Raw genomic sequence first — 27,883 nt, 5'->3', positions numbered from 1 at the left:
AAACAGATATTTGTATTCATGCATCCGTGGTAAGAAAATGACATAATAGTTTCATTGAGAGAAGAGAATAGCTCTACTTACTTGGGATAAAACACACCCAAATGAAATGTGTAGTGGAACATATTGCATCAAATTCATTAACGGAATATGCTAGCCGATGAGACAGTTAACTCGTTTTAAAATCAGCAATAGCAAAAGCATCAATATTTGAACCAAAATTATCGCTACGATCCTTGATTAAAGACGAAATGTATCGGGATATTGACCAACCAACTTTAACCTTGAAGATCGCTGCAGCACAAAAATATTTCCATTTAATTACGTCGTTGGAACTGATCTCATGTAAATGCCTATGAACAGGAACAGTGCCTCTATCAAATGCTGAGTGGATCAATAAAAATTAAAAACGGTCATTGAATTAATGTAAAATCAATTAAGGTGATTTTACATAATAAATATCGATATACTCATTTAAATAGGTGGATTACTATACTTGGCAGATCTGAGAAGAAAAGTAATTTAGTGAGCTCGTTTTGTAAGAAAGGGTAATTGAGTAATTGACCACTTGGTTAGTACCTCTGGTAAAACTGGGAACTAACGCGTTAAACCGCAATTTTACTCCTATTTAGATTGAGTGTCTGAGGAAAAAATTACGCCTAATCTTGTATTTGGCAATTCACTTGTCACGTAGCCAGCACCCATTATTTTATTTATAAACTCCTTATAAGTAAATAATGAATCAATTAATGGGCAGATAGTCTTGTATCCCGGGTCGTATTACCGGTGGTAACTGAAGTTTTTGGCCAAAAAATATACTAAGTTACCATATTAACGCATTGAGCTTACTGAATTCATCGAAATGTAGAGTGTAAGAAGATTTATAAGTTTTAAAACCAGTAAAACTGAATGAAGTGGGCCCGCTATCACGCATCAAAGTAAAATTTCTAGGAAACCTACTTATAATTTTCTGAGACCTGTAATTTTTCCATTTAGCAAGGCATTATGCAATCCCTGTTTCCGATGTTAATTTAAAAAAATTATTCCCTATGAATAAAAAATACCTATTGGTTGAGGAGTCAGTCAAAATACGAAAAAATTAATTAATCAGTGACTTATCGTATTTTTTGTCGTGTCTCTTCAGTGTATTCTTATTCCTTGGGCAGCGAGGAACAAGCACAATCTTCCAGAAACCTTCCTAATAAACCTGCCTCAATAAATCTACGATAGAAAAGTTAACTTAGGCCCACATGTAATAAGTGTTTCTAAGTAGATACTGGTCACTTTTCTGGAACTTATTATATTTTTACGGCGAAGGTTTAATATTTTTTTTGTAGACTTGATCGAGCAACCATGGGGTGTCTATGCTTTTTCGAGCTGGAAAAAAAACTTTTTAAGCCTTTCTCCTTAATTCACCGACAATTTTACCCTTCTTGCCAATTTTCGGGGTTGGTGTAGAAGAAGCAAGGGTGTTTTTATACACATGAGGAGGTTCTAGTTGCACCGCTTCTACAAATGACGCACAAACGATTTCCCATCTCGCGAAAGACGCGCTTCACTCCGAGGAAATCCTCTTCTTTCCAGCCCTTTTAAGGACCAAGCCAATCTTCCTTGTAGAGCGGGCAACTTAGCCGCGGTCGCCTACCCCTTATGGAAAACGCTTCTCGGTGAATGCACCCCCGATAGTTCAAAACACTCCATCAGCGTACGTAACGAGCCACCTTTCTGGAAATCCCCCAAATCAGACGCAGGCGACGGGGATCCAAACACCAAAAAGACCTCCGTCCTTTCCACGGTTCATTCGCCGAAGGATTTAAAAAAAGAAACTGCCGCGCAGGCTTCAATAGCCTTTGGGCCAGAGCGAACGTGGAATAGGAGAACAAACGGGGGGCAAATTCATATGTTTCGTGGGCGTCAACTTCCATTCCCGAAGTTCTGCGAGGCGGAGCACAAATTTACGTGACAAGAGCCCCAAATATGTACCTGCAAAGATGAACTCGTAATTTACCGAGCGGAGCTATTTTCAGGTACCAGGCGATAAATATTTCTCTAACGTATTCCATGACTCTTAAACCAAAGTTTTAACTCTCCAGGACAGCAATTAACCTGACATTTCATAATTGGCAGTAATATTTGAAATAATTATAAATCTATACGTGTTATTTATATATATTCATATCTTGAGTAATGGCTTTTAGTTCTCGTGGACCCCGGGTTGTAATATCCCAGATTAACTATACTTCGTCAAATGACCGGGAGCGGGATAGTGAAATGTTTTTTAAGAAGCAGGCAAGCTTGAATAACGTGGATACTCACACCAGAAAGACCTCCATCCGTTCCACTATTCATCCGCCGAAGGATTAAAAACAGAAACTGCCGTGCAAACTTTAATACCTTTTGGACCGGAGTGAACGTGGAAAAGGAGGACGAAAGGGAGGGGAATTCATATGTTTCCGTAGACGTCAACTTCCATTCCCGAAGCTCCGCACCTTTCCGAACTTCCAAAAGTTGAGCACAAATTAGCGTGACATGAGCCCCATATACGCGCCTACAGAGTTAAATTCACAGTTTGCCGAGATTTTCAGACCCCAGGCGATAAACATTCATTTATAAATTATAGAGCGAACGAGCTAAAAACAAATATTTGTTAAATATGCAAGATGAGGGAGGAGCACATATGATTCAATGCTTACGCCATCACCAAAGAAGCCCATTTTTTAGTTGAAATTGGTGTTTAGTGTCCCTATCTGGTTCATTAGTTTGGCGACTAACTTCATGCAGCTTCCTACTCATTTTTTACACACATTTTACCCTGGGGGTAATAATTACATTCAATATGCTACTTATTTTATTATTTCAAATTCTTCTTAATTATTGAGGCGTAACTGTCTTCCAAAAAGTTTCTTTATTCTACTTCCCAAAGATGCCATGAGGCAGTTTTTTTTCTTGTATCTTCTTAATTGCATCTTTATGGGATGACTACCTCTCCACTTTATCCTCAATTTTAGTCACCCTACTGTTACATGTATTCATGATTCCTGCATCGAATTTTTTGCTCCCCAGAACTGCCAGAGTAACCTGTTATTTCATAATTGTATTTAAGTTGTAAAAAGTATTGGAATAAATATACATCAGCTTGTGTCTTTCATTTCAATAAATACCTTGGTAATATTCTCGGTGGACCCCTGGGCTTCTATATTGTAGATAGACGTTGAAATGTCAATTTTCTACTTAGTCGGATGAATCGGGTCAGGGTAGTGAAAAGCTTTATATGAAGCAGGTTAGCCTGAATATGGGAAATCAAGCCCCAAAAATACCACTCGTTTCGCGATTTTTCCAAAAGAGTACAAATAATATGCTGCGCAGAGCCTCCAGCCGCTTGAAAAGGAGCAAAATGTCCAATTTCACTACGAATGGGAGTGCAAATTATGTGTTCCTGTGGACTTCAACTTCGGAGCCCGAAGTTTTGTGAAGTTTGGAGAAATTAGAGCCCTGAATTCATAGTTCAAGAGTTTTAACCTCCTATTACCGAGAGAGGTATCTGAGGGCCGCTATGATCAACAGTTATTTTGAGATATTTCACTACTTCTCATCAGGTTTATGACTCTCCAGGTATGTTAAAAAATCTTTCCATACATACTGACCGCAAATAATGGAAAAAATACGAAAATTATGGGTACCTAATACAACCTTGGATATGAATGAAATTCCAAATAGCCAGCCAAACTGCCATATGAATCGTAATAAAATTTTTAAGAGTAGCCATATGAAGGGAGTTCTTATAAGCAAGTGAATTTCACGACGTTCAAATCAGCAAACCGACTACCAGTTTCACGATTCATTCTCAAAAGGAGTATATATAAACTTCTAAGCTGACTTCACAACTCCAGAGACCATAACGACGAACCCGAGATCGAATGGGAGGGAAAATTATATGTTTCCGTAAGCGTCAGCTTCCAATGCCGAAGTTCTGCGAGTTTGGAGCACAAATTTGCAAGATAAGAGCCCAAAGTATGTGCCTCGAGAGTAAACCCCACCCTATCCAGAGCTATAAGCATATGGTTGCCAAGCGGAGTCCCAGTAAGCACAAAGAAAAACATATCCACCAATTTATCCGGGTTCCGATCCGGGTTCGAATCCCGGTCAAGGCGAATGATTTTTTCTCTTTGGATTTTAGGCTGAATCCATCAGTTTCTATAACGGCTACGACGCCGAAAGTGTTATGTGTAACATCATCATTGCGTGCTGACAATTAAATTGGCGATAAAAATATCGATTCCTGAGGTTATTATGAATAAAAATCTCATTCAGACAAATGAAGAACCCCAAGTTTGACATCGTTAATGATACACTACTCAGCGGTCAAAGAAACGGGACTGGAAAACTAATTGTAAGCCGTAGGATGGTTAAATGTGTTTTTGAAAGCTGGTTAACAGACAGGCTATAGCCAAAACTTCATTGAGGCCAATCGTTCCGCAAATCATCCGCTAATAATAATATTTTAATTCTGCAGTCACCGCGCGAGGTCTTTTTTGAAATTTTGGTAATAATTTCGATACAAAAATATGTTACTTTCACGTTGCTATTGATAGAAAAAACCTAAGCGGGAACCTTGAATCACCTCGGGTTATCATTATATTTCCAGATAAGACTATTCAGCCGTCAAATTTACGGGAGCAGAAGTGAGACCCAATGAAGATAATCCTCAAAGGCAGGTTAGCCTGCCGGAACTATCCCTCAAAGAAAATCATCAAATCGTATACCCGCACCGCGATCCATCCACCGAAAGATTTATGAAAATAGCTGCCGACCAGTCTCCACTAACCACTGGAGCGAATCGGGAAGCGAATCGATAAAGAATTAAATGTTAAGTTGTTGGATCGTTTTGCGGCCTGAAGCTTCCGATTCTAAAGTTCTACGAAGCATTTAGAGGTAGAGGTATAGGCTGCTTCTTGAGGTATTTGCATGCTAGCTTGTAGGACGTTGCTCTCATCTCAAAAAATCCTAATCTGCAAATCATAGATCTAAAAGAAAAAACGCCCGCTGTGGCTTAAACCCATAAAACCGTAGCAAATGTAGATCCAGATATATGCGAGGGTACACCAAATGTTTCCGGTGGCATCAACTTCCTTTTCCTAGTTCTAGAAGTTTTGAGCACAGAATTGCGTGATAAGAGCCTCAAATATGTTCCCCAAGAGTTCTAAGCCAATTCCTTGGGATTTAATATGCGAGAGTATTCTGGTACTTCAATTCTGTTAAATTTTGGAAGGAGAAAACCCGAATTTGGAAATAATACAAGTAAGTATCGCTTCACGCCTGCCTCCTGACCATTATTAGCCTACAAACTGCCAAGCCTATAAGATGAAGATATTTATAAACTTTGTATCAAAAATAATAGCGAAGAAATGCAGGTAACTGATTCTTGTATTTTCCATTGAAGCATCAATAATATATAGAGTACTTAATGAGTTACACCAAGGCATCTAAAAATTTCATCTAATATCGGTAACACAATATAAACCTTAGAATGAGTATAAATTCAGATTGGATTTTCAGGAAAATTGATATCTATAAAATAACGCGGAAAAATACATTGTCCATGTATTTCACGATTCACTGAGGTCTCAACCATTGGATAATTAATTTGGTCACGTTCAATCGATCACAGCATTATAAATATTTAAAATTCGTATTCGTATTCGTAAAACTCGTAAAAAGTTTTAAAATTACTTTAAAAAGCTCCAAATTAATCTATTGCATTGTTTCTCTGCATTAAAACTAGTTATTTCCGCTGCATTACATTTCTAATCAAAACGGATTCATTTGGACTAATATTATAAATGGAGTAGCTTCTTAAAGAAAACTTAGTTCAGTATATGTTTCTCCTTGAAATGATAAAATCGGAAAAAAATTAAGCTCCTAATCACGTGTGAATAACCAAAAGTAGATTGAAAAAAGTCAGTTTGATCACCCAAGGCTTATGATTGGTAGATTAGCCACAAGGATTTTATCAGCTCAACAAGATCCAAAAAGGACAAAAGGGATCATAAAAGAAAACGTAGACCGTGCAACTCAAGAGCGATGATAATAAGAGGAAAGAATCTGCTGATTAAGCGAGTAAGAGATAAAAAGAAACGATGCCACCACCTATTGCTAAACTCTTACGCCACTGAGAGCGCGAGATGAAGTATGCTTCCCCCACATCATCTTCTGTCCTATGATCCCCCTTCTGATATCTTCTTCTGAGAGTTACCAGCGCATTCTCTATTCCATTCTCACCGATACTGCTCTCGCTCCTCAAGATTCTTTTCCAAAGCCACCTCTACTTCAAGGTCCTCCCGTATACATTCGACGGGTACCCCAAGGGTCTTATCTGGAACTCTTTATATTATCAGACCGCTATCTTTAACCCATCCTTGCATTTTTTTCGCCTCGTTCCCCTTCCATCTCATATTACACGGCCTCCATCGCATTTCCATCCTCTTGGGTCCTCTGGGCGCTGATCAACCTCCAACGACAAGATTTTTGTAAGCCTACCAAGTCAATGTCATCAGTGACCTATTTGCCTGTAGGCTCAGAGCCCATGCAGAAAATCTGTCCTTTCTTGTACCTTGGAGAAGTCTTGTTGGATTACAACATATACAGTGTTCGCCAGAAGCACGGGTAACTGGATGTTACAGGTTCGATTCCTTCAGACGACGGATTTTTTCTGTGCTTTCTCGGTCGTCAATTGAAGGTTTTATCCGGTCACTATCACTAAACAAATAGGCCCAAAACACTAAATAGGTTTAGACTTCTGAATTATTGGAATTCCATTTTGTGCGCTTTGTAAGTTGACGTAATATTTTATGGTAACAGGATATATTGTAGCGTACTTTCATTCTCATGAATATCTGGCAAGAACCAACCTGCACTAAAAAAACAACTTTATTAGCGTCACATTGACAACTGCATTGTGTATATAAAACTGTTATCAAGAAAAATTAAATTGCTGTGCAATAAACCATTATCTCAATGGTTTGTGCCATTAATTCTTTTTTAATAAGAGTATAAAACCTGTGATCACTCAACAGGTACCTCAAAAGGCTACTTATTGGGAATAACATTGAATTTTGGCGTAATGTGATGTTTGGGTTTGATTCCAAATTCCGAGTAGCAGTTTTACTACCTAACGGAAATATGACGTATGCGAACAAACGAGCCTTCGAAATATGCATGGAAATATTGCTCCAGCTTCTATTTTTTTAAATTATGTAATCTTTCTTGAAAGTAGGGTATGAATAATACCCAATTAATAAGTGGTATATCAACATTATAGAGTTCCTTAATTCAAAAATATTGTTTTGAGGCAGTGTAGAGTTAATGTCATTACATCCATGTAATTTTACCTCTCTCTTATTTACAGTCATTTGCATAGAGAGAAAACTATATAAGATTGATTAAATTAGAACAACGTAAAATTCTTGCATATAGGAATGGACTATTCTCCAATATTTCCAACACGCGTAAATCAAAGAATTTATAGATTCATGACTGAGGCTTGGAGGTAAACGTTATCACGTCAACAATTTTCCTTTTGAAACAGTAATTATAAATACGCTTCTTGGGAACTAAATTGGCAAGAATCTTAGAAATAATCGCCAATAATTTTACGAAACATATTTAAACTAGCATTAATCGCACTGAAATGATCAGCGATTAACTTTAATGCAGTCTAATCGCGGGAGAGATGCCCATCCTCGAACAATTTGTCCTCAAATTTCAGCAGCATTGATTCCGCCTTTTTGTTTAACCTACCATATCGACTTTATTCCACCTTCCTTCCTCTTCATCCCCTTCCAACCTATTATTTATTCCTGTCCCTTCCTTCTTCTCCTTTTCCGACTCACTTCATCCTCTCCTTTAAACCAAAACCGGAGGTTCGAGGATTTCGCTTCGTTTCAAACAGGCGCGTGACGCGGACGAGCATGCTCATTTAGCTTTCCCTTTCATGTCTATCCGACCCAATACTCCCGCACTTAATTCTCTGAATACGGATCGAGGTCATCAAAAGAGAAAACACATCCTTAATAATTCCAATACCACATTCTTCGCGTTAAGGGACGCAACGCGGTCCTTAAACGCTTTCTTAGATAGGTATCGATAAAATTTGAAAATTTTAGCACTGGTTTTTTCAAGCTATTTATATCACAATTTGCAAAAGATATATTCCATCCATAAAACAGGTGTTTTATGCAAAATTTGGTCTATGCATTTTGAAATAAATAATAATTCTAAACCAGTTGAAGTATACCCGATCCTACAGAAATATTAAATTAGTATGAACAATGGAATATGAATCGTCATCTAGTAAAATTAATTGATATATCCTGATATTGATTTGGTATCTGAAGCAGGTGGTACTATAAAATTGTACTCAGAAATCTTACAAAACCTATAAACCATATCTTCTACTCCTTGGAAACGTCTTAAAATAACTTCTTAGAAATGATCATTTACAATCTTGAATATGAAAAATCATTACTAAGATTGAAAAGAATGCACGTGCGTTGGATTACGGACATAATTTTTATATAATACCTATTCGTAAAATACACGTAAACCTGACGTCATTGAGTGCTTAAATCGCTTTATTAGCCAATAACTCTTACTGATTAAATTGCTTTTATCCACTAGCCGCAGCACTCAATACTTGAAATTACACTCCGCACCACATAAGCGAGTCACAAATGTTGATCCTATGAGGCCGCATCATTTAGAAATATGGAAATCTGCCGTCAAGATCGAACGATACACACTAATCCACGCCACGCATTCAAATTCGACGGGGTTCCAGTTAAGCCCCCAGAACCAAGCGAGTTCGTGGGATTGCGGTCCGTGGTTCACTTGTTCTCCATCTCCCCGAGTTTCAAATCGAATCAGACGTTAATCTCACCATTCCCAGTTTCCACGTCGGAGATATAGGCATACATTTTTTCCCCCTTCAGGCACGCACGTCGCCACCAACTGTGGGATCACGGGTATAGGAACGAGGGGTTGGCTTGCATCTTTTGAGGCTTTGATAGAAGAGATGTTCTCGCGTGATATAATAATGAACAAGGCGGAATATTGTTCCGAAAAAAATGATACTAACCGCACCGCTCCACATTAGAAACTCCTTTAACAATATCCTGCGTGCTACATATCCAAGAATTTCTCCACCAACGCTCACTTTCGTGCTAAACGCTAAAACCCCCCTCCAAAATTCTCCTCCGGGAGAGAGAGCGAGAGAGTTTATTCCAGGCTCCCGATCCGATGAATAATGCCACAGCCCTCCACGACTATGATTCCATCAAAGACACATTTCAATTTCATCCCAAACTCCGCGAGCTCAGGCGCCAACTTCTGGAAGTGAGAACGCGAAGGCTGGTTGAATGGGGGCGAGGAAAAGGGGATGGGATAAATTCCTTTGCGTTGAGCAAGATGCTCGTTACAGGTCCTCCCATGATGCTTGTGGGCGCTAAGTTACATACATACACGTCCGCCGGGAGGCAAGGAGTGGACCAAAAAGTAAATACCAGATAGTTTAGCATAAAAGATACATAACGCACTATGGATAATAGGGTCGTTCACCAATTCATTAATTATCTTTTCATATATGTTTTTTTTTTCTTTTCTTTTACCCTTTTGCTATCTTGTAAGTTTTCTTCATAGTCATCAGGCCAGGTCAAGTTCAACTATGTTTTGTCCAGTTATTGTATGGAATCGAGCCGTCAGAAAATATTATTGTTGTCCAGGATGACTGATTTTTGCATTTATAGTAGTGTGCTTTCCAAGTTTAGATTATCGGACATATGTCCACTGATTTCATTTTCCGCATGGCATGAATCTCTGCAGCAAGTTCTGCATGTTTGTTAATTTTGGTGGAGTGTACCATTGAACTATGGTTTATTATTCATTATAGTTATCATTATTACTACTACAAAAAATTACTGCGCAAGGACTATGGTTAGGTGGCAGAATAAGATGACATCACACGTAGTGATCTCATCAGATAAGAAATGAAAAAAGGTCATCAAACATAAAAATGAAAATTATAAAAATTTCATAAATGGTGCTTATGGATGCAATTATCATGTTTATTTCCGAGTGCATTCTTCCTGCAAGATAAGGTTTTAAACAACTCCCCAAGTAGATGGTGCTATTCAATTATTGGCCTACATAGTTATTTTATTGAGGACTAGTATTGTTTTACAGCTATTTTTTAACCTGTTTCAGATTGTGCGTACATTTATTTTTGCCGAAGGAGTATAGTTTTTCGATTTCTTTTAAAAAAATCGTCCAATGCCCCGTCACTCTCAATTCCTGTACATAACCTGAGCATTCTACTTTTCTTCCTCTAATTTCTCCCATCCGAAGACTCCCAGATTCGAGTCCCACCTGGGTAGTTTTCTCCCATCCTGGGCATGGATGCTCGTGTACGTTTAATTGTTACCATATTAAGTAATATAATACGCCGATATACTGTTGTTTTCGGAGATATGGGATTAAAAAAAACGCGAGAACGCATCTCCACATGCATGAACACAGGAAGGCAGTCTTGGTTGAATTCTGAAACGATTGTATGCCCGATTGAAAAAAGCATGTGCCGTGTATTCTCACCCCGTGTGCAACGAAAATCACGCAATTCTCCAAAGTGAATTGCTATTGTTATTACATACGGCGTAAACTTCAAGCTATGGAAGATATCAACACTCTGGGTACCCTAATCTCTTACCCCATTCCACATCCTATCCATGATTCTCACACTTTTGACGAGCAGCTTCTCCACTGAATGCCTCATCTGAGTTCCTTCCTGAGCGACCGAACAGCCTCCCGCCATATCTTCCAACTTTACCAAGCGACGCCTTTTCAACCTTATAACTTCAACGCTTCGTTTCGCCTCCAACTTCTCACTCCTCCGACCTTAAACCTGTGAGAGAAGTCAAATCTTCATTCCACGTCTCTTTCCACCGTGCGGTTTGTCTCCCTGTCCTCTGACACTTATCTAACATTCTCATACCTTGTCTTTCTCTACCGCAATGCCTTGTCTTAACACTTTCCTCCCTATCCCGTCTTCATCCCACAAACCAAATTTCTGTATCCTCTTGTCAGAGTCGTTTGATATTTGCTCCTCTCAGGCAACAGTGGAAAAGTCCCATTTCCGAATAGGTTAGAGTACATACATCTTGAAACATAATCATAGGGGCACTAATATTGTATATTCCACAATATTTTTAATAGTCTGAATCCCAAATTTCGGTACTATACACTACCTCATTCTAAAAAAGTTTATCGTTAAATAATTGTTGAGTATACAATATTATTGCATCTGTGATTATGTTTCATGTCAAACAGTTCCACCCCATATCGCCGTCCACTATTACGTTGATATCTACATCTCAGTTACTACTATTCTTATAAGGCAATGATTTTTTGATTGGGATAGACACTAGGCAATATGCGGGGGCGTATATAAGGGTACAACACCAGCCCCCGGCATGAAACGAGGAACATTAAGAAAAGCACAGTTGTCTGAATTGACGTAAAAAACCATACGGGAGGCAATAACCGTAGCAACTGTGATTTATTCGGGAATAAATTTTAATATGAAATACCATGGGTGACCTTCATTTTTAGTTGAGTTCATCAAAGTCTTTCACAGATGTGGTTCCCTGTCTACTATCAATCCATCATATCAAATTATTAGAAAACATTATTAGCCTTATAATACGAGAGATATTAACAGAGAAAACCATCTCTCTCCTAGCTCAATATAGCGAATATTTAAAAAAAATCCTGCTAAGCGCGATAAACTTTCATGACCGAGTTTACGCTCTCTTCTACGGTAAGTTTTTTATCGCTGCAAATTTTAAAAAGTTAAGTGATACAGCTAGACAATAATATTAGAGTACGAGCTGATGACACGTATTGTGACTCATCACTACTCGCTCCCATCTCCTTAAAATTAAAACGTGAACTCGGACCTACATGATGAATCACTATAAGCGTCATCAACTCCTAATCTACTGTGTTTTATTCAACTCTATCACTTAGCTTTTAAATATTTGCTGTGATTCCAAAACTTGCCAGCTTAATGACCCCTCAAGGCAAAACAAAGAGCGTATTTTTGTTCAATGGTCGCCAGACGTTCAAGCTCTTGAAAACGACCGAGTTTGCCAACGCCATCTGAACGGGTGGTGCTGCGTCGCTATCTTCCCATTACGCGGGGCGTCTTTCCAGAGCCCTCTCTCAACCATTTCTCCTTCCCATACTTTTCCCAACCACCGCCGTCTCCTTATCTCCTTCGAAGTAGGAGCACTCCCACATTAAGAGAGCATTTAGCAAAAGCACGACATAATCTCGTTCGCTGCCGAGCATGCTCCCTCCACCTCCCATGAAGAACGACCAGGGAGAAATAGTTACCACTCTCCGAAAAGGCCTTTCCGAAAGAGCGAAAAATCAGTGGCGATGTAAGTACGTCCGAGATTGGAGCTGTAGCTTTTGGGAGATTTTTTTTCGCCAATGAAATCCTTCTTCGCGGAGAAGTAAAAAGGAACACTTGATTGATTGCATAAAATCGTTGAAAGCTTGATTTTATGGAATTTCGTTATATCCATGATGGGAAACACAAATGGTAATTTCCACACTTTTTAATTAAACACTCAACTACCGACTATGGTTTTAACACATTGCGTCATTTTTTTAAGCATCCCTATGACGTCAAAACCCTGACCTTCACTCACGTTCCACTTGTTTACTGTTTTCTGTTATCGGCCTTCATTCATTTGTTCACCCAAACTGTTTCCCCCTCACACTCCCCTCACTCCAATTCCATATGCCCCCACCTTGACGTGGGTATAAGTACTGAGAGAGTGTTGATTGTATCACCTTGAAAATGACACATTGTGTTGAAACCACGGTCGGTTGTTGAGTGTTGAATTAGAAAGTATTGAAATAACTATTGGTGTTCTTCATCATGGACTTGATTGATTGACAGCAGCTATTCGTTTTCTCCCCATTTAAGTTTTTCATTTCGGAAATACGTGTTCACTCAATTTATCTCGAGGCTCGGTCAATAAAATCAATCAAATATTTATAAAGAAATTCATGAACCCCTTACAAATACGGAGTGAACACTGTTAAAATAGAGAAACATGACTTTATTAGGCGGTAGAAGTGGAGAAACACTTCTTCGCATATTGATTATGTAGCATGTTTCTCTATTCAAGAAAGATTTCAACTCAATTTGTGTGTCTCGCACGATATTGATATCATACTAAAGCAACAGGGTGAAAAATGGATCATGGATAAAAATAAAAGCGCTTATTTTCGCTCATACTTTCGCATCATTTCGCCCGCTAAGACTGATTTTGGCATGATTTCAATAAATTATGCATTCATTTTTTACTCCAAAATTATACATTCCAGATATCTGATTAAAACTGAAAGTTACGAACGCCATAAATTATTTTACTGAAAAATAACCTGGGGAATTGAAATATTCTCCCCATAGTGATTTTTTGTCACGTCTATTTTACTTACTCATTATTACAAAGTAAATTCAAAATTGTAAAATGATGTTATGGTGGACTCGCTCATATATTATTTGACGCTATGTTATTTGGGCTTCAAATAGTTCAGTAGTTTTAAGGAAATTACCAAAAATACTGTACAAAAAGCACTAATCTAATTCTACAGTAAAATTGCATAACTTATTTCAAGAAAGACGTTTATAAACTAATAAAAGAGGCGAACTCATTACTGCAGTAGCAAGAATTAGAGAAAAATTACAAAAAATACAGACAAATATGCGAAAAAAATGAGTTTCAAATGACATATAATGAATGACAAGCACCTGAAATACCCACACTCCCGTATAATATAATGTAAAATGAGTAGCATCAGCACTGGGTTTGATTGGTAAACAATTAAACCGTGAATCAGTTTTCTCAGAAAAAAACTAATGCAATTCACTTGTGGTATCATTTTTGAGACACTGGGAAAATGATTAAATCAACTGGTTTTTAAAAAATGGATAATATATTCAAATAAATTCCCCTGAACTACAAAGCTAAAGAGTATTTTAAACAACTCACTTCTCCCAATTTCAGTGGAATTACCCGTTGATCAGTTGGAAAAGACATAAATTGGCCGTCCGCGACCCAGCTATTGATTTAAGGAAGGACTGCGCTAAGAATCCATTATAATTACTACGACCGATTCTCACTTCAAACATCCGATCACAATTCATATCCACTCTCTGTCATCCAAAGGGTAATAACCCAATCCTACTAACACGACACCAAACTACTTGCCACCACCCATTTAAACATAACTTGCTCCTACGCTGAATTCTGGAGCATAATGAATAGTCAAATAAATCATGGGTTTTGTGCTATGGCTCGAGAAAACCATATCATTTCCCGCGCGGGGCAAAACGTTCCGCGCTTGCTAAGTGGTCGGGAGAGATGGCAGCAAAACCCCTCGTATTTCTCCCCGCGTAATTATGCCGGCAGAAATCATCGCAGTATCCCGAAATGTTTGAGCTTTTCAACCTTCCCCGTGAATTCCTCCGCTGTTGAAGAGGCCCTTCTCTCCCGGTTGAGCACACAAGACTCACGCCCACCCTACGTCTTGTGCACCGCACGAGGCTACGATAAGGACATCATTACGCCTTCGTCGCTTGTTTAAACGAGGAGACGAGAGACACGTGCTTTTTTCGCGGGGGAAGGGAAAGGCACTAAACACGCTCACTCACACTCCCGTCTTCCCTTAGGAAATGGGCAAGTATAAGTGAGGAATGCGAGCAGGGCCAGAAGACTTGATGCCGCGTGCCGACGAGATAAAGAAAATGTGAGTAACTCGAGTATCGGGTTGACATTCTTGACGCTCTCTCGCGACCAGCTAGCAAGGGTCACGTGGTATTTGAATAGATTACTGCCGAACTGCATAGAGGAGGCCCAATTACATCCCACTGAAGACTGATTTCGGCATGACTTCCATGTATATTATGCATTCATTTTTTACTTCAAAATTCTACATCCCAGATATTTTGTTAACTTGAGGCTACCTTTGACCTAATTACGTGTTTTCACCATCGTTTAGTCTTTTTCTTCAACCTTAATTGTTCCTTTTATGTCTTATACAATTTTAGTTTTTACTGCCCTCTATTTGTACATTCAATTCAATTTATCGCGTCTGACAATAGTATAAAAATACGCCGAAAAATTGGTCGAGAAGGAGCCTTCTTTTTCAAAATGACTAACATATCAACAGTGAGGAAAGCTAAGATGTAGTCGAGTTTCAACTATGCACCGAATTGAAAAAAAACTGAATTTTAATTCTGAACCAATTAACGTGGGGGATCGCCTTAGCTTACGGAAACAAGATGATGTCACTCTTTTCAAAATTCCAAAATAGATACCTACCTAAGATTTTTTAGCTGTACCCGCTTGACTGATGAAAAATAACATTTTCCTTACTTTTGATGCTATAATTTCGTCATTTTTCTTGCCAGCTTAGGTGTCGGCGGGGTGAACTAGGTCTTTATAACTGAAGATTGTGGTTATAAGACCCTTTTGGTTGTGTTACAGCAATTAAATACCCCATGGTACTATTTTTGGAGTTTCAGAAATGTTTGTTGCGGTAATGAAAGATAGTGGACTGTATCAATATAATTTTACTTCGCTGCAATTCACATCGCAGGATTCCACGAACAAAGAATACATTTGAAACTGAGTCACTAATGAGGGAGCATGGAATCTGCCCAACCTCTCCCTGCCATCGTTCAGGCGTGACTGCCTCCCAGCACTATCTCGCGCTACATCAGCGCCACAAACGTCCACAGTCGGAACATACCGCCCGACAAAAAATGGATATAGGGCCCATTTTTTAATAACACAAAATAAAATGTAATTAGAATTAAACATCAGTTTCATTTAAAGGCAAAACACAAATCTTATTAATGGGCCTCTTATATGTTCCGTGTTTTGTTCGTACTGTTACCACACGCAGAAGTCCGTCGACACCAGGATGAACCTGTTCAATGACACCTAGGTTCCAGTACATAGGAGATGTGTTGTCTTCCTTTAAAACTACTAATGCACCCGGATTAAGGTTTTTTATGACTATGGACCACTTGTTCCTTTGCTGCAGCGTAGCCAAATAGTCATTCGACCATTTCTTCCAGAACTGCTGCAACTGCCGCTGCATCTGCTGCCATCTAGAAAGCAAGCCAATTCTTACGTCAATTAGATCTGGTTCTGGGATAGAAGTAATGGGTTGACCAATGAGAAAATGGCCGGGAGTTAATGCAGAGGGATCGTTTGGGTCGTTGTGGTAAAATAGCAGGATGCTTCTGTTGAAAAGGAAGGTCGGAATGCTGCAATCGGCCTCCTACCCGTAGAATTCCATCCTCATAACAGATTGGATTCAGGGATTTTAAATTGCTCTTACAACTAACTGCCCCATTGTCTTTCAGGTCGTGTATCTCCTGACAGAATTCACTGTACTGCGCCATCTTGATCAAAAGCTGAAGTGATTTCTCTATTTCTTCCTGAGTTAATTCACCATCAAAGATTTGTCTTCTTACACGGGTAGTTCTGGAATTCTCTTTGAAGCGTAGACAATACGCCATCACTCGTTGCAATTTCCTCAGACTAGAAAACCTTTCTATGATACTAGACGTTTGAACCTTCAAGCTTACGAAGGTTTTTCTTTCCTTTTTCTGTTCTGGAATTTCTTCTGATATTACTTGTTTACCTGAGTTCGGCCATGTAGATGGCATTCTGCGAATCCAGGAAGGTCCGTTCCACCATGTTCTATTATGGGTAAGGTTATCTGCATTTAATCCCCTGGTAATCAAATCTGCAGGATTATCTTCTGATGAAACGTGACACCATTGCGCGTCTGACGTTTTTTCTTGTATCTCTGCCACTCTATTTGCTACAAATGTTTTCCATTTACTTGGTGACGCTGCTATCCATGCTAATGTCACCGTAGAATCAGTCCACAAAAATGTCTTGAATTTAATGTGGCTAACTGCAGTAGTCACCTTTTCGAATAGACGTGCTAACACTAAAGCTGCGCACAATTCAAGCCGTGGAAGCGAGACCCGTTTCACTGGAGCCACTCTTGACTTAGCACAAAGTAGTTTAACTCTTGTCTGGCCCTTTTCATTGGTTGATCGAATATAGATGCAAGCACCATATGCCTTCTCGGAAGCATCTGAAAAACCGTGAATTTGAAGATCCCTAAGGCTTCCCTTTGCAACTGCTAGCCTATCAATAAAGATTTCGTCAATTTTATGAAGTTGAGTGAACCAATGTTGCCATTGCTGTAGCATTTCGTCCGGTAGTTCTTCGTCCCAGTCTATTCCCTTTAACCAAAGTTGCTGCAAGAGAACCTTGCCAGTTATCACTATTGGGCTTATAAGACCCAAGGGATCAAAAATGGAAGAAATGACTCCTATCACCGTTCTCTTAGTGGTATGGTTCCTCAATCTTGATTGTTGATATTTGTGAAGACCGTTGGTGATCTGAGATTGGTCAGCTGCTGCATGCCAAAGAAGACCCAAAGTAGTCACCTTGTCTTGACTGTCCAGACGAAGTGGAAGGTGCACTTCTCTAAGTTCTATGGGAATAGATTCCAGTAATGCTGGATGATTTGAACACCATTTGCGTAAGTTAAATCCACCCCTTTTTAATAGTTTAATGAGCTGGTCTTGGCATTCAAGAGCTTCGTCGAGATTCGATGCTCCGGATATGCAATCATCTACGTAGAAGTCATGAGAAAGGATTTCTGCTCCCTTTGGATAATCGCCTTCTTCGTCTTGGGCTAATTGTTGCAGACATCTAGTTGCCAGGAATGGTGCTGACGATGTGCCGTAGGTGACTGTCTGTAACTCAAAGGTTGTTATAGGTTCTGTCGTAGAGTTTCTCCATAAGATTCTCTGAAACCTGCAATCCTGTTCATCTACTCGTACCTGTCGATACATTTTCTCTACGTCTGCAGTAAACCCGATTTGGTGAATCCGAAATCGAAGTATGATCGACTGCAGATCTTGTTGAACCGTTGGACCCACCATTAGGATATCATTCAAAGACTTTCCAGTAGTTGTCTTAGCAGATGCGTCGAAAACTACCCTTGTCTTTGTAGTTGTGCTAGAAGCCTTCACAACAGGATGATGTGGCAGGTAGCAAGAAATTGTTTTAGCACAATCCGCATCTTGAATGACCTTCATGTGTCCAAGTGATTCATATTCGGCTAAAAATCCTCCATAGTCTGCACGTAGATTAGGATTTCTGTCAATACGTCCTTCCAGATGATAAAGTCTCACTGTCGCCATTTTCAGTGAGTCTCCCAAGCATTCAGGATTTTCCTTGAAGGGTAGCCGAACCACATATCGTCCAGTGTCATCTCTGGTCGTGTTGTTGACAAAATGCTTCTCGCATTCTACATCTTCCTTTGATCGTGGAGGCTGTGTAAAGTTGTCCATTTCCCACAATAGTTTTAACTGATCATCAAGACTAAGCGCATTTGCAAGAAAGAATGTCTTTTTAGGAAGAAAAGGTGACACTGCCTCCTCCTGAGGATGAAAACGTCCAGCTAGAATCCATCCCAACTCCGTATTTTGCATGACAGGATAAGGTCCTGGTCTTATCTGCCGCTCAGGTTTGAGAATGTGAAAGAAGATATCTGCTCCTATCAGCAAATCTATTTTTCCCGGTTCATTGAACGCAGGGTCTGAAAGAGGAAGTTCCCTTGGAAGATTCCAATTTGCTGTATTCAAGTACGTTGAAGGTATGTCTCCTGATATTTTTGGTAGAACCAAACACTCAACTGTGATGTTGTAAGAACTAATTCTAGACTGGATCTGTAGAGTAACACAGTGTTTCACTTGAGATTTTTGCGTGTTGATACCTTCAATTGGTGTGTTTTTTCTCGTTTTCCTCAAATTTAAACGCTGCACCAGTGATTCTGTCACAAAGTGAGACTGAGAGCACGAATCTAGCAGTGCTCTACAGGTGTGGAATTTTCCGCTGCTGTCGCGTACCTTGACCATAGCAGTGGATAAAAGTACTTGAGTTTCTGACGTTCTCTTCAAAGAACAATAAGAATTGCTCGTTTGTACTCCATTGGCGTCCTCTTTCAAATCATTTTGTGAATGATGAGGTGATCCATTGGTGGAAAAAGGTTTCTGTCTTGACACGACCTTGGTGCCTTCTATCTCGTGCAGAAGAGTGTGGTGCCTTCCGCCGCAATACCTACAATTACCTGACTTGCACTTATTCATTCTATGTCCAGGTTGGAGGCAATTATAACAAAGCGAATGTTGCTTCACAAATTCATTTCGCTGTTGAACACCTCGCTTGGTAAATTCTGTGCATTTATGAAGGGAATGCAATTGATTGCAGAATATACACTGATCATTGGCAGCTAAATACGTTTGTCTTGCATTTGTCCGCCATTGCTTATCGTGTTCCTGATGCTTGGAACTTGTTACTGCATGTTTCACGTTCTGATTGGCCTTAATCACTTCCAACGACTGACATTTATTTTCTAGAAATCCTAACAATTCATTTAAGCTTGCGAATTGATGAGAATTCATTTTTATTTCCCATTCCTTTCGAGTAGGTTCGTCGAGTTTTTCAAGAACTAGTTGTGAAAGAAGGATTTCATGCAGAGGAATTTCCAATTGTAGCGCCTGCAATGCATTGTAATTACTAACCAACTGATTGATCAATGCTCTCATGTCAACAACTGAGTCCTTACTCACTGCTGTCAGTGAAAAGAGACGCTTGATATGCGCTGTGGCGATAAGTTTGGGATTATCATACCTTTTACAAACGATATCCCAAGCTACCTTGAAGTTGTCGGAAATGATGGGCAAGTTCTCTAATAGTTTATGTGCCTCACCACTAAGAGAGGACAGTAAATAATAGTAGCGTTGAATATCATCCAAGTCATCATTGTTTAACACTAAACTGGTGAAGATATCGTGGAAATGCCGAAATTCTGTTGCATTTCCGTTGAAATTAGGCAACTTAATGTTTGGTAGCTTCAGTTGTCTTGAACGTGAACTACCTCCACCGTGATCCGAAGATTGGACCGAACGATTTGAGCCTGCTTGCTCTTCTTCCAAAATAGAGGTCATTTTTGCGAGTACTTCCATGTACATTTCCTCAAAAGTTTCTCTATCCTGTAAATGATCGTCATCATCGTCACCCAATTCCAATTGGCGTTGAACCTCGTTGTATTCTTGAAGGATATCAGGCATCCTCTCAATACGAAGCCTTAAGTTGACGATATCTGACCCCTCGTCAAACTTATCTACGTAATTCTTCATTCGGGTCAAACTCGCCTTTACCAAACCTCGAGTCTTTATTAGCATATGCTTGCCTTTAGAATCCATCCTTAAATTTAAGAGAATAGGGAGTAAGGTGTTTGTCTAGTAAAGGAAAGGAAAAGGAAAAGGACAAGGAAAGAACCAGACTAAACGTATGACTTAGCTTACACGATCGCCGCCCGCCGCTGATACACCACAGCCGATGAACCGCGATGAGTTCCAGCAGCAGATGCTCGCCCTCCTAGTATGGAGCGTAGAGGCGCCGACAAGGAAATAATGATAGAGATAACGCCGACTGGGAGATAGCGTGGAGATTAGCGCCCTCGAGAACGCGCGTTGTCCGCCAAGGTCCGTCGGAGCTGCGTAGAAATGGCCTAGCTCGCTCGTAGCAACACGCCCTTAGAGTAAATCTTCGTTTGTAGAATCCGGCCCGAAGGACCAAAAAAATGTTTGTTGCGGTAATGAAAGATAGTGGACTGTATCAATATAATTTTACTTCGCTGCAATTCACATCGCAGGATTCCACGAACAAAGAATACATTTGAAACTGAGTCACTAATGAGGGAGCATGGAATCTGCCCAACCTCTCCCTGCCATCGTTCAGGCGTGACTGCCTCCCAGCACTATCTCGCGCTACATCAGCGCCACAAACGTCCACAGTCGGAACAAGAAATAAATAATTAAGTATAGTAATATCTTTGGTTTTAAAGTTATGAAAAATGCCTCATTTATGTGCTTTTTATTTCTGCAACCTCCTTTTATTTGCTATAATCAATGAATTCCATCAATGGAATGTTAAATTAAATTAATAGATTATGATTAATATTAAATATGTTAAATAGATGAATTGATAGTAATATAATTGGCTGTAAAGTTAAGAAAATTTCCTCCTATTTATACACTGCCCTTTCATTTGCTATTATCGATGAGTTTCATAAATGGAAGGTTGTGTTAAATTAAATTCATAGATTATTATTGATATTAAATAAATAAATATATAGTAATATCCTTGGTTTTAAAGTTTTAAAAAATCCTTCTATTTCTGCACCATTTTTTCGTTTTTTATTATCAATAAATTACGTAAATGGAAGTTTTTTCCTTTGTAAATGTGCATGTATTTATTTTGAGAAGTTGTTTCACCACGGAACCTGGTTGAAATAACGTCGCGGAAGCATGTTAAACTTTCCACAGTGTCCCTCCTTTATCTGACCGGGGGAGATGTACGGATTTTAAGCGACTAAAAAACCCCTTGCGGTGACTCCCCTTCCGATCGCCAGGATTCCGTGGGTGTTATGGGGAACTCGCAAAAGCTGGGTGGAGCTCGTAGTAAGAGGATTTGCGTGTGGCGTGCGAAGTGCGTGCGTCCGAACTCCGGATTCCCGAGGTATCACTTACCAACCGCAGGGACAAAAAAAAGGAGGGCAAAGAATGCCTCAGGGCTGACCTTTATCCACCAACAGCGATACCGTCATCCTATTAACACTAATTTACTTTTCCCTCCTCACATTTCCTCGACAAAACCTTAAAATCTCTTCCACAACGCACAGCTCTTCCTATCGCTGCGGCAAAACCACTGCTGGTTCATCCAAAAAAAAAAAAAAAGATGTTTTCGCGGTTATCGGATTGAATATTTTTAGCCAAACCTCCCTTCAAGAGGTATGGAGGTTTTTTTTTAATGCAAAGCCGTATGAAACCGAATGCGTACGAAGTTCCCTCGAAACGAATATCGACATTAAGCCACGAAGCGAAATTGGAATAAGAATATATGCAGAAACATTCGGCTACCTTTTGACGAATAATAATGATTGGAAATTTTTATTCTGTTTGATGAGAGGCGAAACCGTCTCGTGTTGTAAAAAATCTGAATGCATATCTAATCTTTTATCCACTCTCTTTCTCACATAACCCTCAAAACCCCTTAGACAACACATAGTTTTCCCACAGTGCCAACACATATGCTCCTCACCCTTAGGATTTTAAGTTTTTCTATTTTAAATTTTTGAACGAGAAATAGATGTTTTCTTTAGCAAGTATAGATAATCCAAATGGTAGGAGCTAGATCATAATCCTAAAATAATCGTCAATGAGTCGGTACTGAATCTTAGCAAGACTTTAGCGTTAAGAAGTTACAAATGCAACCGCGCTGACCGTTATACATGGCAGGTAGTAAGCACCTAACTACGCAATGAAAATAATATCAGACTTATTTAGTAAATTTGTTGTCAACTCTTTTAGAAATTAAAAATTATGAGAAGATATTATTTATTTACTTTATTATTATTATTTATGAAGAGAATTTGAAACTGATAAAATTTCTGGGTGTTAGAAAATAAATATAAATAATATTTTGGCTGAAAATAACAATTGAAGTGTAAGCTAGAACTGGGGTGAACAACTCATGACCTGCGTCCCGCAGATTGAAAGTGAAGCGCAACTAAAGAAACGTATATTTCCCTCTTCATGGAGAATGTTGCATGTAACTAAGGAGCGTTTTTTATGTCTTAAATTATCCATCTTTTTCCGGACCAAAATAATGCATTAGATCCGAATATTTCTACAAATTACCTACACTGAGTAACACACGCTTGAGAAATAAATTTCTTCTGGATATATTTTAAGATTTTTCACGCAAGTATACATAAGGCATTTCAGCAAAATTGAGTTATGATTTATGGGATTTTGAAACACAAAAATGGAAACTGGCAGTCAACTCACACGCAAAACGAAGTCGTAAAAATTCAGTGTCGCGGAACAAAGAATTGTCAAGTTTTATGGGGATGGGCTCACCTTTTTTGGATGTCCGAAAGCTATCGTCCCGAGGCACGTACTGGATGTCGTAAACAAGGGTTGTGTTCGGGAGGAGGTCTTTGTCCTTGTTGATCCTGTACACGGCATACTTGAATGCCAACTCCGTGCTGCTGTCCTTCTGGTCCTCGGTAAATATGGCCCCTGGAAATTAAGGGAAGAGTTGAGTAGGATGACCTGTAGGTGAACGTCCCTACCGAATAAAAGCTGGGATCAATGTTCTCACCATGTATTTCTAAAGTTTTACACAAAAATTATTTGGAATGAACATAAATTTAGCAAAGAAACGTGAAATAATTTTAATTCAATTTTGAAAATTACTCTTTAAATGAATACCATCCCATTTTTTAGTAAATCGGGATTCAAAATTCTTTAGCAATAATTGAGCTATCAATTGATGCGTACAAAATGCAAGTAAAAATATTCTTTAAATAAATGGAATAACTATTGGCTTTCTTGAATAGGTGATTAAGGAACTTTCAATCTTGAAATTGGACTGAGAAATGGGCAACAAAAAATAGCCTAAATAGGCAATGAACAAAAAGAAATTCTAAATGACGTTTGAAAAAAATTATACTCATTCGTAGAAACACAAACTTAAACTGTCAAATATTTTTAATTTTACACCGTAAATCCAAAATAGTCTGCGAACAGAAACGACCGAGTCCTAATTTTGGAATACATCAAGTTTTCAAAATTCTTACAGAATTCATCCATCCCAAAATGCATGTGAATGAAATGCAAGCAAAAGTAGTCTTCGCAAAAGGCCGGAATTGCGGCCATCAGCTTAATATTATTACTGACATTAGGGAAAAAACGAATTATCTTCTAACTTGAAAGTGTACTGCAATATGAGCAAAAATAAAGGCATTAGCTACATGAAATCAAAGAAGAAATTTTTAATGCAGGTGAAATAAAATTGAGACTGTTCAGAGAAACAACAATTTTATATTTTTCTTATTAGGAAGCATTATATCAAAATTATTGACCATGATGATTTTAAATTTCCCGTTGTAACCATTTGAAAATTCAATGCTGGATCATGATTCAATCAAGAATTGATGCATAAAATATATTCCGAGGTAGCTTAGATGAATCTGCTGTGGTTTACGTTCAAGAAAAATCTTCTAACCTATTTCCACAATTCTATGGTACAAGTTAGGTAAATATTGATTAAAGGAAAAAAGGAACGGTTTATGCTAACAAATCAAAAATCTATTCAAATTAGCAGAACTTTGGATTCTGCTTAGCACGAAATTTCATTTTACGGGGAGAAAATATCGTGAAAACATACAAAATTTATCGAAACCTCAAATCTCGTCAATCGGACATTAATATTGATGCTTATCACGGCAGACATGTTTATTCAACGAAAATGACATTTCTCTTCCTGAATTTGTAATTTTATTGGTTCCTGATTATGAATCTTCTCCGCGGAAAATTATATTGGTTCAGCAAGGGATAGTTCCTCTCAGCATTCGCATGCATTTATGCAATAATAATGTTTTTATTAGCACAGTCTTTGGAAAACATCCCTAATAGCACAAATTGAATGGGTTTATCGAGCCAAACACATGCAAACAAGCGTTCCTCTACATAGTATCAAAATTTGCATTTATGATAACTCTTTAGTAAAATTGGATTATTTTACATCTGTCATGGTTTTATCATAAACTGACTAAAATCAGAATTAATTAATATACATATACATACAATGGGAGCTATATTTATTAATTCCAGGAATCTTCCATGACCATCAAAAAGAAGTTTCTGTGAAAAACAACTTCTCAGCAACTAAGTTTAATAAGGTAATTTAAAGGAAAACGGTATTCAACTCACAACTGCAATAAAATATATTTTTATATCCAATATGTGATTTCCTCTTAATTACGTAACAGTTTTGAGTATATATTACACCAAATGCTTATCATCGATACCATTTAAAAGAAGATATTGCTATGCTAAACACCAGGAGTCCGAATATAATTCAAAATGAGGTAACTAAAAATTAAACTTCGACTGGAAAAAAAATCCATTTATGCTTATGCTAGCCTCTTAATTAAATAGTAGTATCCACGTGCTGTAGTCGCCATTGGAAATAACCCGCTTGTCCTCAGGTAAAATGTCCAAACATTCAAGTTACCTTTAAATCTAAAGGAGGAAAGTACAATAGTAGATCAATCTGTGATATCCTTGGTTTTTCATGATAGAAATCGCACCTATTGTAAACAATAGTTTGAATAGATTAATGATAAACGAGAGATAAGGGTCGTTATGCCATGACTACTGGTTTCTTGATACAACTACGCCGATTTCTCATAACTCTTACCTTATGCGATACATAGCTTATTTTACCAATCGAGAGATCAAGAGTGATTTTTATCAATTGATAGCTCATCAAATCCTTGAAATTAATCACAATTTTCCATCAGGTTCTTCCTAGCACGAATCAAGCACATTAGGTACTTTTCGAATAATAATCTTACGATGTGGTTAATACTGTAACTTGACAGCGGTATCCCTATATCTTCTATTGAAAGCTCCTCTAGCACGTGTCTAGTGACCTGCCAACCGCTATTTAATTCTCGTAATACGGACAAAATAAAACTGGAATGTGGTAATTCTAAGAGCTTATAATGAATACCTCGCATTAAGAAATCTAAAATTGATTCTTGAGACTGGAAAAATATAATGGAATACGCTATTAACACTCGGATCGTGGACTGAGCACATTATAGAACAGAATTTGCCAACACAAAACCGTGACTCATACCATGAATTTATTTTTCAGCTATGCAACCGTTCGATACAAATATAGTTTTTTATTCTTGTATTATTCGCTCAAATTCTTTTCTTTTATATTCATAAACGAAAAGTACTAAATCGCTTGCAAAAAGAAAGCGACTGCAAAATATGCACGAAAAAAGAAAAAAATCAAGAAATCATGTAAACATGAAAATTGTGCTTCTGAGGTGTTTCAATATTAGTTGATCACTTGAGTGAGGATTGGAACTCCTTACTCTGGTATCCACCGTAATTAAATTTACACTGCAAAAATTTAGCTATCAACACATGATATCCAATCATTATTCGTTCGGCTTGTAGGGTATCACCTTCTTTAATTACTAAAAGAGTTACAGGTAACTACACCCTCAACTGGTGCAGACTTCTATTGTTAGTAGCATCTAAATGCTGCTAACAAGTTCAACTAAAACGAGAAAACGAGTGGTATAAAATGACACTCTCATCCATAATGCGCGAACAACTGTAACTAGCAATTTAATAAAATAATACCCAATGACTAAAACAAAAGGAAAAAACAAAAGATAGGGAGCTTGCCTTACACCAAATTTCGCCTCACACAGATTTGAAATGGAAAAGTAAATCGAATTCACGTGGTGAAAAAGTAGTAAGAGGAAATAGGAATACAAGAGTTCTGTGGTAGGAGCAGTGAGAGAAGGCGTCTGCAACAGAAACGAATAAAACACAGCAGATCCCAAGGGAATCTTATTCGCGCTAATTGAAACCGAATGCGAATACCTTAGCTCACGCAAGAGGCAATAAGGTGACGGAACTGGAAGGGAGGCATCTTCACATTTCCTTCATGCTGTTAAAAAAGTTTTATTTTTCACGATCTGACTACTTTCGAAAACAGCGAAGGAATTGGAATTCAGAGACAGAATAGAAGACGAAGCGAATGGAGTCATCGTCATGGAAACTTACGTTTCATGACACAAGAAGACGCAAGCCTTGCGGTAAAGGAGAAATGTAGGATACTGTGGCTAAGGTTTGAGACAACTTCCGGCTTAAGGAAATATGATAGCTGGCACACAGTTCCATTATTAGAACTAAATTCCCAACAGGGATACTCTATTAGATCACCTTAGCAACGCGTTTCTTTGACGTCAGCGGATCCACGTTTATCATTAAGTTAGAGCGGCATCGGCTGAGGCCAAGTGAGTTACTAAAGCTACCAATTATTTACGCAAAAGAGTCGCCAAAATATTTTAAAAATAGAAAACATAATTAGGATCGAAATGTGTGTAAAAATTTGCACCTCAGCACAATGCATAGTCAAAAATGATTTTTAAATGGTATTCACACTAGTCAAACTGACTTGTCTCAACACTGCTACGAACCTTTGCGCACTGATCTGTTGGCGACATTTTTGACTAAACATTCTCTATCTCAGGGGTACATCCTAAATAAAAATATGTACTTATTAGAATTAAGATGTGTAAGACGTATGTAAAAGACGGAAAACTAAATATATTTGCGTAATTCAGGTGAAGTTGGTATAGTGGTTTTCGCTTTGCTATGTTGGAAGCAGAAATTCCCAGCCACCTAACCAGTTTCAGGCAGTTTTTCTCAAATACCTTTCTCATTTTATCATGGAGTTATACTTTCCCGAACATATTTAGATTTGTCACAAAATTTTCCTTCCTATGAGTGCCGTCTTAACAACTTATTCATATAAAAAGCTTCGCCAGCTCGAAAAACAGTATTTCTCCATATGAGCCGACATTAAATAATACTAATTTTACCGTAAAATATCTCAGCACGGCAAATCGGAATGGCTTTTTCTTTAGATAATAAATATTGTGTCTTCCAAAGAATATGTGACCAAAGTTTCATTAAATTCTTGTTACTTTTATTGAGGCGCTCTAACTGCTTTAAGGAAATACGATAGCTACAGCTCAGTTCAATTATTAG

The 27,883-nt window shown here is 38.4% G+C and overlaps 1 protein-coding gene across 4 annotated transcripts in view; it reads right to left on the bottom strand.

Annotated features, from left to right (window-relative positions):
- Window positions 1–27,883, bottom strand: part of LOC124160610 (glutamate receptor ionotropic, kainate 2) — a 1,073,818-nt gene that overhangs the window by 480,102 nt on the left and 565,833 nt on the right. For all 4 annotated transcript variants that reach the window (XM_046536503.1, XM_046536502.1, XM_046536505.1 and 1 more), the window contains exon 2: window positions 23,153–23,314. In XM_046536503.1, coding sequence (XP_046392459.1) covers window positions 23,153–23,314 — 162 coding nt within the window. The remainder of the gene's footprint in view (window positions 1–23,152; window positions 23,315–27,883) is intronic.

This window comes from Ischnura elegans, chromosome 6, assembly GCF_921293095.1.
Source record: "Ischnura elegans chromosome 6, ioIscEleg1.1, whole genome shotgun sequence".
In the NCBI taxonomy this organism is placed as follows: Eukaryota; Metazoa; Arthropoda; class Insecta; order Odonata; family Coenagrionidae; genus Ischnura; species Ischnura elegans.
This window is presented reverse-complemented; position numbering and strand designations above follow the sequence as displayed.